At 43.1% G+C, this 10,251-nt stretch overlaps 1 protein-coding gene across 1 annotated transcript; it reads right to left on the bottom strand.

Moving 5' to 3' along the window:
- Positions 1-5,453: 5,453 nt before the first annotated feature.
- Positions 5,454-5,978, bottom strand: LOC122003083. The gene has a single exon (XM_042558525.1). It carries the CDS (start codon positions 5,976-5,978, stop codon positions 5,454-5,456), a length of 525 nt encoding a protein of 174 aa, XP_042414459.1.
- Between the last annotated feature and the right edge of the window lie 4,273 nt (positions 5,979-10,251).

Raw genomic sequence — 10,251 nt, 5'->3', positions numbered from 1 at the left:
TTTTGCTTTCTTTTTTGCAGCTCGTACCATGTTAAAGGCGCGTCTAGCCGGCAAAAGCAAACTCACGGACATTGAGATCAATGCTACGGCAGTGACTGAACTGGAGAGTTGAGGACTACAACAGGTCGACTCACACGAGGATCTACTCGGCGATGCCGAAGGAACGCAAGCGCTGGCTAGCGAAGGGGGAGCCAGCCGTCTGGCTGCTAGTGGAGCGGCTGCTGCAGCAGATCTTCCTCCGAAGCGACCCTCTATGTTGCCGATTGCGGTGGCTTCTGAGTCGATCACTTCCAATAAACCCCTGCGACAGCGCAAGAAATGCCGCGCAGAAGCGTCCTTCCGTTCTACCACTTCCGCGCTGCAGGCTCCAGCACAAGGCAGCTCGCGACCATCCTCCGAGCAGGGCGAGACATCTATGCCTGCTCCTCCACAACAAGGAGCCACAGCGTTCCACACCTCCCTTTCATCCGATCGGACGTCGTCGTTGTCCGGGTTGCCGCTAGGGACCATTTGTGAACCATCGGCCGCCTTCATGCCGCCTCAATCATTGCAGTGGCCCAAGTGTCTCTCATCTGACCGGCCCCAATATCCCAGTATGCCGGCAGAGCTACCTCAGAACCCTCTGGCCTGAGTGGCTAGAGACAAATAATGGCAATTATCCATTTGCCGACCGACGAGTAGCACAGTTCGGACGACATTGCGTCCCATACCCTCGAGCACCAGATACGGATCCAAGGATCGCTCGCACAAATATAGGCCAATGTTGGTGCCCGTGCGACCATCATCTCTCCAAGGGAGCTCGCGAACAACCACACCTAGATGTCCACTGGGGTATGTACGCTGTTGTTGTACTTGTTTGTATCCGATCGGCTCTTACAATTTCTTTGTTAATGTAGTACTGGGTCAAGAGTGGCCATGTGACAGGCTCGTATTTTTGGAGCATGAAGTCCAGCAACTGCGTGCTCTGAGCGGCCAATCAGCGACTTCTGAGACACACTTGGAGCAGCTGACTGTCAAGGTCGCTCAACTGAAGGTCGATATGCAAAAGAGCGCTGAGCTACCAGAGGCAGAGAGGGGCAAGAGCGCCGAGCAGACTTCGCAACTGGCGAGGCTTAATAAGCAAGCCAGCTCCTTCAAGGCGAAGATCCATTCAGCCAATACCAAGAAGCTTTGAGCCATTAAAAGCCTAGAGATCAAGAACAAAGAGGAGTCCTGGCTTAGAATCTAAAGAAGGCGAAGGCAACTCTGAGTGTCGAGCGAGATAGGCGATCAACTAAGAATACTGTGGTGCAGAAACAACTGGCCGCTAAGGATGCCGAGCTGGCCTCCATGAAGGTCGAATTGGATGCCTCCCGAACAGCACTAGAGGTCTATCAAAGCGCCAAGTCCAGCCGGTTCAAGATTATGAAATGCGACAATCTCCGCTCGGATCCTTTCAATGACCGGCTCACCAACCGGGCCCTCCACCTCTTCAACCTCGCCATTGATGGGAGGCTCGATCAGCTGGAGGGCGGCAACTACATCCCAACCTCATTGACCAATAAGGTCATCAGTCGGGACAAGCTGACCGAGTCACTGCTTGATGATGTGCTGGACTACCTGGAGTAAACCCGTTCTATGTGAAGCTCGCCTTTTTTTTATACTACTCCTCACAAGCTTGTAAAAATTTTCAAAAGTCTTAATGCATGATCGTCCGTTCGGTGTATCCTTGTTTATTTGATTATGTATTTCATCATGCATCGTCGTTCGACATTTCTTTGCGTTGTTGGTTGTCGCACTTGTTCATGCATACATAGCCACTAAGCTCGAGTAGGACTACACACCACTTAACGTTTTGCGAAAAATTTCTAAGTATGGTTCTATGTCTCCCGATCGTCGATGTAACCTGTCGTTGAGATGTCCAAGCGATCAATTCAACACTACTGAACGGTCATATTTTAGTGAAAACTGCTTCTTGGAGCAACATATTTCCTGACCAGCCTTATTCTTGGCTTACATATTCGTCGATCATCCATATTTGTCATAGACTTGTTTTTAGAGCCGTCGATCAGCCGTTATTTGTCGTAGACTCGGGTATATAGCCGCCGCTCGATTGTTGAAGCACAGACTTGGATTTAAAGTCGTCGCTCGATTGTTAACGAAGACAAGGGTTTAAGGTCGTTACTCGACCGTTGACGAAGATAAGGGTTTAAGGTCGTCGCTCGACCGTTGACGAAGATAAGGGTTTAAGGTCGTCGCTCGACAGTTAACGAAGACATGGGTTTAAGGTCGCCGCTCGACCGTTGACGAAGACATGAGTTTAAGGTCGTCGCTTGACCGTTGATAAAGACATAGATCTAAGGTCGCCGCCCAACCGCTGATGAAGACATGGGTTTAAGATCGTTACTCGACAGTTGACGAAGACATGGGTTTAAGGTCGTCGCTCGACCGTTGACGAAGGCGCCTCCTTTCTTCTCGTCGCTTGGGCTTCTTCCACGTTTATATATTCTGTGACCCTCCTGAGCAGATGGTTGAAGCCCCTCAGTGACTTTCGGATAAGTGATCGAATGAACTCTCTTTCGGTGAGGCCCTGGACAAAGGCGTTCACCAATCCTTCTGCGAAGATCGAGGGAATATTCATAGCCACCTGGTTGAAGCGCTGGATGTAGACCCTCAATGCCTCCCTAGGCCCTTGCTTCAAGGAGAACAGGTTAACACTGGTCTTCTGGTGGCGGCGACTACTGGCAAAGTGGTGTAGAAACGTTGCTCGAAAGTCCTTGAAGCTGTGAATTGATCCGTTCGACAATCTCTTGAACCACCGTTGTGCTGATCTGGATAGGGTGGTGAGAAAGAATCGACACTTCACCCCATCGGTGTACTGATGAAGTGTGACCGCATTGTCAAACTTGGCCAAGTAGTCGTCCGGATCAATAGCTCCGTTGTATTCCCCAATCGCCAGCGGGGTGTAGTGCCTTGGCAAAGGGTAGTCTAGAATCCCCTACGAGAATTATTGATTGATCCGCTCGGGTGAATCTTCCCTTGGTGTCTTTCCTTTTTGCGCGTCCCGAACGGGTGCGTCATTCGAGGAAAACCCTCAATCCTTGTCCGCTCGGTCCCTTTCTTCTGATGGAGTCCAGAACAGTGCTCCATGAAAAGGGATTGACATATTTGGTACCTCCCCATATGTGCTGGTCGGCTTCTTGTTTTGTCCCTAAATGGATACATGCTCCTCTCGGTCTCCATATCCTACTTGATGCCCCGCTGCTAATGACATTGGCTCATGCGCATGATACTCGACCAGCGCTTGTTGATGTTGCATTATCCTTGCCGCTCGGGCTTGTATAAGCATATCGAGCTCCTCCTTTGTCAGTGTTACAATGGTGAGTCATCCAGCGTCTTTCATTTTCTCACTTCGGATGCAGACTATGTTCCCACAGACTGCGCCAAAATGATCCTGTCCGAAAATGAAAGGGTGGAAAGCTAGGGATGCAACTACTACGCTGACTAGCTATAGAACGCACTCTGCTTTGCAAAATAAGTAACGTCGGTACTGAGCTAGGAAAGGAATTCCGATGTTGGCCTTTCGACACTCAAGTCAATCACCGGAAGTGTAGAAGGAAGTGAAGCAATAATAACGCAAGCACAAACAGTAATAATGCATACCTTCGTTGGTACTTGAACCCCCTTTATATAGAACCCTAGTGGGCGACGCACACACTCTTCGAGTCATGGACACGTTCTCCAATATATCCTATGAAAGGACCTGTCAGAAAAGTACATCTAATATCATATCTTAACAGGACATGCATATCCCTGACAAGACAGTAAAAATTTCTACCATACGATCCGCATGTGACCATGCCTTGTGTCAGTAGCACTATCTCCCAAAAGGATATCGAGAGATATGACACTTGTCTCGTTACCGAGCAAGGTAACTTCTCGACCAGGACTCCTTCACTCTGTCAACCTCAGTTGTTCTTCCTTGCGATGACTGAACGTAGTAGCTTGTCCTCCCTGATCAGATAAGCTCTTTGGTCTCCTCAACGTTCTGTCATTCCGCATCGAGCGACTAGTTATCTTATCGTATTATCCAAGTTAGACTATTGGTCTGCTCGAACACTGATTACCTGACCAGTCCTTGTAATCTCTGGACGATCGGACATTGATTGTCCCGACTGACCACTGTAGTCGTCCTCCGCTTGATCATTGTAGGCGAGTTTTTTGACACTCTACGTTGATCATATTGACTTTGACCTCCACCTCGATAATTGATTCGTGCCGAAGGATACCCCCTTTATTGTCGCATCAACTATTTATTTTACTTCTTAAAATAATATTTTAATTAAATTATTAAAATAATATAAAATCACTGTGATAAAACTGAGTTACTAATTTCTACGAAATCAAATGATCATAATGTACTATAAAAGTTAATTATTCGAATAATCAAATAATATAAAACTACTACAACATCGAATCATGAAATAATGTTTGAATATTTGGATGTAGAGGTGTCAATTCGATTGGATCAGATCGGATTAGATCGGATTAAATTTTTTTTTTATTAACCCAACTCAAATCCGACCCAAACCCAAATTCAACCCAAAATATCTTAACCTGAACCCGACCAACCCGATCAATCCGAACACGATCGATATAACTCAAAAATTCTATTCAAAATGACTTGTTTAGACTATTTTTACTATAATTCTTAATTTTATCTCAATACTTCATTATTATCATACAAACATGATATTAATATACATAAAAATATCTAAATTTTTAAAATAAAATTTAATTTAACCTAAAAAACTCACAAAATCCTATATTTAAGTCAATCCGGATCAACCCAGGTCAATTTGAACCCAATCCGATCCAACCCGAAACTTTTTTACTCTCCAACCCTCCAATCCGAATCCGAACCGAACCCGAAAATGTCTAATCCGAATCTGATTTTTTTCGGATCGATTCAAATTGGATTGTCGGATCGGATTCATTTTTGACATCCCTATTTAGATTGGAGCATTCATTTCACTGAATGCCCACCTATAAAACCAAAAAACAAAAAAAAAATAATAATGTAAATGATGAAGGCTCATTTGACAGGAACACGAAGAAAAATCTAATTACAGGCTTATTGAAAGGACAAATTTAATTGCCCGTTTTCATATAATTTCGACCATATTTTGCAGATAATACTGTAAGTTCAAATATGTTGCAAAAACTAAAGTAGAATCCTGGAAAGAAGAGGGAAAAAAAAGTTAAACGAGTGCACAGGTACAATCGAACAGAAAGTTACTGAGAAAACAACGGAACGGGAGAACAAGTACGATCGAACAGGAAGTTTACCTGTAAGATGTCAAATGAAAACCTTAAAACTCGAGAATTTGTACTATTCGAGTGGATCGGCGTTCTATCTTCAAGAATCATCAGATTTGATTTCACAAAATTTCTGCTTTTAAGAATTCAAAGTCTCATTTCTGATTAACACGCGAAGATTCCACCATTTGGCACTTCTCCTCCTTTTCTGTGATCCGCGAAGGGCTCCGCCAAAACCCTGCGCCGTAGAAGCTTGCCCGCATGATCTTCTCCACTTCCGACACCTCCTCCGACGGCGACCTCCCCTGCCACAACTGCTCTCCGCCGCCCTCCGCCAGGAGAGCGCCTCCGTGAGAGGTGAAGCCATCGCCCTCGCCAAAGGCGCGGGATTCGGTCCACAAGATCGCGCCTTTGTTCCTGCGAAGCTTCCTCCGACACCGAAGGGTCTTCCGGGCGAGCACCGCCGGTAGCCTAACCGTCACGACAGCGAGGAGATTCACGAGGCCGCAGGGGCAGCAGCAGCAGATCGCCGCGCATTCAGCCGCCGTCTCCCCCGCCGACTCCGCGAACCGCGTGCACCTACTGCCCGTATCATGGAGGAATGTAGGGTTTCGGCGGTCCACAGCGGTGGGAACCGGCGCCTCCTTCGACATGGGGTTCTGGGCCTTCTTTCGCGCCATCGTCTCCTTCCCCGGAAACCAAGGTCGATAGACGGGCTTAGAGAAGCAACTGGGCGTTTTCACGAAGGCAAAAATCAAACCTTTCCGTTAACTTCTCAGATGATCAAATGAATCGATGCAGTCAAGAGTTGAATCGTAGAAGCCATCTCTCTACGACGCCAAAGTTGGGTCCTTCGAGGCGGCGACGGCAGCGAGAAGGAGACGGCGAGGTTTCTCCTCTTCTCTCTTTTTTGGTGGTGTGTAGACCTCCAAGATTTGGTAGCGGTGATAAAAGGGGCAACAAAAAAAAGGGTATGTGGTATTCCGCTGGAGCAGCATAATTCTCAGATATTGAACGGTAACATTTAAGACACGTGGACGTTGTTATCCGTGAGAGCGGCAGTGTTCAATTGTTCCGTTCTACTGCAGGGCTTGGTAACTCGAGAAACGGAGCCGATTGATCAACAATACAAAAAGAACACCTAAAAAACTACCCGTTGTATGACTGGTGGAGGAAGAACAGATTGTGGAAGGTCTCCAAGTGGGTTAACAATGGGGGATGGTAGCAGTATTAAGTTAGTATGCCTGAGGTGGAAAATGTGGGTCCCAGGAGAAATTTTCTCACCTGGACCAGTAGTGGTTGAGTTAGTATGCCTGAGGTTGAAAATGTGGGTTCCAGGAGAAATTTTCTCACCTGGAGAGGTTGAGTGACAGAGTGAGGAAGACTGCAAACTGTGGAGGAGTCAGCAGAAGCTGCGCTGGACTCGCTAGCCGACACGTTACCGCGAGTAAATGCTCATTGAGTTGACGACACGGGTGAGACTGCTGCAGCAGAAAAGAGAAATGGTATAGCGAATGGAAGCGGAGCAAATAAATGAAAAAAAAAGCAGAAGCTTTGTTGACCCCAGAACAATGGTGAATTGCACGCATGGCTTCTGCCTTATTCTATCTTCTCGCATTCACTGAGCCATGTTTGAAGTCAAAGAGTCTTAATCAAACAATGCTGACTAGTGCTCATGCTTTGCTTAGTTCTTATCTCGTCCAAATTCCTCAAATCCTGTTTCATTGTTTCCTCACAGAAGCTCTTACCGTCCTCACATACGTCCGAGAGCATTTTCTTCTCTTCAGTCTGCTTGCTGCGCGGACAGCAGTCAGCAGACGAAGGCGGAGCCACATTCTAGGCTACCCGGTCAGGTAGCCTATATATGACAGTCAACATAAAAAATCTTGAATTTATCTTGAGAAAAGGAAAAAACAAACGTAGGAGAAGAAGGAAGTACTAGCTCGGGTGTCAGCAGGCCACTAGTTTTACATGTTTAATTGCTCTTGTCGTTTGTAGATGACAGCAAATGGTTTTACTTGTACGATAAAACACATCGATCTAGTTTCTTATCGCACGAATTCACTTGCTCTTAAGCATGCATTCCAAGTGCTCTATATATCCTTAGACAATGAACATATAATCTCTCTTTTACAGGTTTACAGTGATATGGAAGCCCATTATCATCTCTCTTCACTGCCAATGCCTATGAATCGGTGGATTGATTTCAGCCAACCAAGTCTTGTGTAGGAACTTATTTCCTTCTCAAACCTTGATTTTACAGTTAAGAGACACCTTTATTTATAGTCATGATGTTTTTTTCTTCAAGCGTTCATCTATCTCTGCTCTCTAGAAGAATAATCACATTCCTAAGGATTTTGAGATATTAAATGTTCATCAGGTCTTAAAATTTAAATTATTCTTATTTCAAAGTGAAAATTATTGCATCTTAAGTAAAGAATCAATCACTGCGCTCATACTTGTAATATTTCAATAATTCTAATACATCTATTATCTTATCAGCACAGTTAACTACTTACGTCACGTGTTGCAGCAAATAACGAGTATTCTTGCTTTAGGGTAAATTATCTCTATTACCCTTAAAAAAATTTTAATCATTTATTTTTTGCCCTCGAATTTTTTCTCTATATAAATCTATCATAACTTTTTTAACTGGTGACTTATGATTCCTCCATCAAATTTTTTGAAAAATGGACAGAAACTACGAAGCGTATTTCCTAGTGCTCTTTAGAAAGATAAAAACATCCTACTGTATATCTAAAACATCATAGTTCTTTTCACCTAATGTTTAGAGTTTTTTTTTTCAATCGTCGGTTAGGAGCAATCAGAAGGTCGGGTTTTTTTTTAAAGTGAGAAAAATGGCTAATTGCAGTAAAAACAAGTGAGGTGAAATTAAAAAAACCTATAGTATAACATTTTTACCCCTCTAAAAGACACGCAGGAGGCATGTTTCTTAGTTTTCGTTAATATTTCAGAAAAAAGCTTAACTAAGGGGCCACAAGTAATTAGTGAAAAAAGTTGAATGATTGATTTATTCAAAAAAAAAAATAAAAATTGGAGGGCTAAAAATAGAAGACTGAAAAAGTTTAAGGATCATAGAGGTAATTTGCCTTTTCTTTATTATTATTTACTCGGTCATAAACAAAAGAAGTTAAATTTGAAAAGATTTCTTCTAAATGATTAAGCTCCCGTCTCAACCCGTGGATCTTGTTTGTTTCCTTCCTTTGGAAGTGGGTGCAATAGACCACGCGGTGCAGCTCAAATGATTTGAATCGCTAGAGAGGAAGGATAAATAACGATCTATAAATTAATAGTAATTACATCTCTTGCTAACAAGTTAGCGAGGATACGTACATTAAATAGCACATAAAAGAAAGAGAACATGAGGAATTATTTGATTACAACCCTTGAATTGTTAGTCCAAGGACTATGACGGCTCCACCTCTTTGAAAACGACCCAAAAATAGAGAAGTCTTTTAATTACAACCGTTAAAAACAAAGATCAATCAAAATACAAAGTGAATTGGAGAGTGTATTGCAGTTGTTCTTCAATTTAGTCATATTTACAACCTTCATCTTGATGTGACTGTTGTGCTGATATGAAATATATGTTCGATCGAATCCTCTCTAGTGGCATGGATGATGCTGACATGTCTTCAGGCTTGATCCGTTTCAACGACTCTGGATTACTCAACCCATTCCAGTCTCCCTGAGGCTCTCTAGTCATTTGAAGGCATGCTAACATGGTTGTTCTAATCTGTTTCGATAACAATCCTAGATGACTCATCGGTTGGCTTCCGGTCACCTAAAGTTCTTCTGGTCACTTGGAAATGGTTAACCTTAGACTTAACCATTTACTGATTTCACCTTCTCCGGTCGCTTGGATGATTCCTGAACAAGTAGTTGTTCGGACTTTGTCTTGGTCACCTTGCGTAGTCTTTCTTCCTGATTCTCATCTCTTGGATACATTATGTCCTTCCGGCTCACTCATGTGCATCCATCTTGCTCCACCGAAGTATTCTTTTGTAGCTCCTCATACTTTAGATACACCGAGCTCGTCAGCTTCTTTTCGATGTCATCATTCTCGCTCACTTGCATCCTTAGCCATCGAGTATATGTGTGTTATCCTAAGTCTTTATACACTTAGACACACATTAAAATTCAACAAGAACTTAAATTAAAATTATTTGACAACACGTCAATGTTGGATTTTCAATATATCATATATGAACTAAAAGGATGTATTTATAATAAAATCTGACTTCTATCAATCTCTAAAGCACAACACAAATCGAAACAATAGCACATTATGTTAGTTGGTCCTAGGAATATCGTGCTGGTTCCCCTGTACAAAAATTTTGTTCAAGTCCTGAACCTTTCCTAACAACCTATTGTGTTCTTTAGAAATTAAATTCGGAATCGCAAACGAAACTTAACATCATCGATTTCAAATTTAACTTATCTGTTCTTAGAGGTTTAGACTTGGATCGCAAACGATACTTAACATTATATATCCAAATTCACCTATGTTACAAATTCAATTAAATATTTATTTCTGAAATCGGCTCCTAGGTCAAACATGGCGAGACACTTGACCTTCTTGGGTATGAGAACATCCACCACTGCCTCGACAAAGCCTCTTAACGAAATTCAATATTTAATTTCCTTATATAACTCTAGGTTTAACCAAAACGAACAATCGAATCACAAGATCGAAAAATAAAAGAAACACAACTTCGAAATAAATCCGAATATCTAGAATCTCTAGCCTCTTGTGTTTGGTATTTCAAAACTATACAAAGAAAACTAATATGATGCGGAATAAAATTACTAGTTATACCTTTCTTTATAAGCAACAATCTCTTGATCTTCTATCGTATTCCTCTTCTTATCTCGGACGTTGTGTGGGCAACGATCTACCGAGATGAGAACCACTCAAGCCCTTCTTCTTCC

This window comes from Zingiber officinale, chromosome 1A (assembly GCF_018446385.1).
Source record: "Zingiber officinale cultivar Zhangliang chromosome 1A, Zo_v1.1, whole genome shotgun sequence".
Lineage (NCBI taxonomy): Eukaryota > Viridiplantae > Streptophyta > Magnoliopsida > Zingiberales > Zingiberaceae > Zingiber > Zingiber officinale.
The sequence above is the reverse complement of the archived record's forward strand: the minus strand, read 5'-3'. Positions and strand labels throughout refer to the sequence as shown.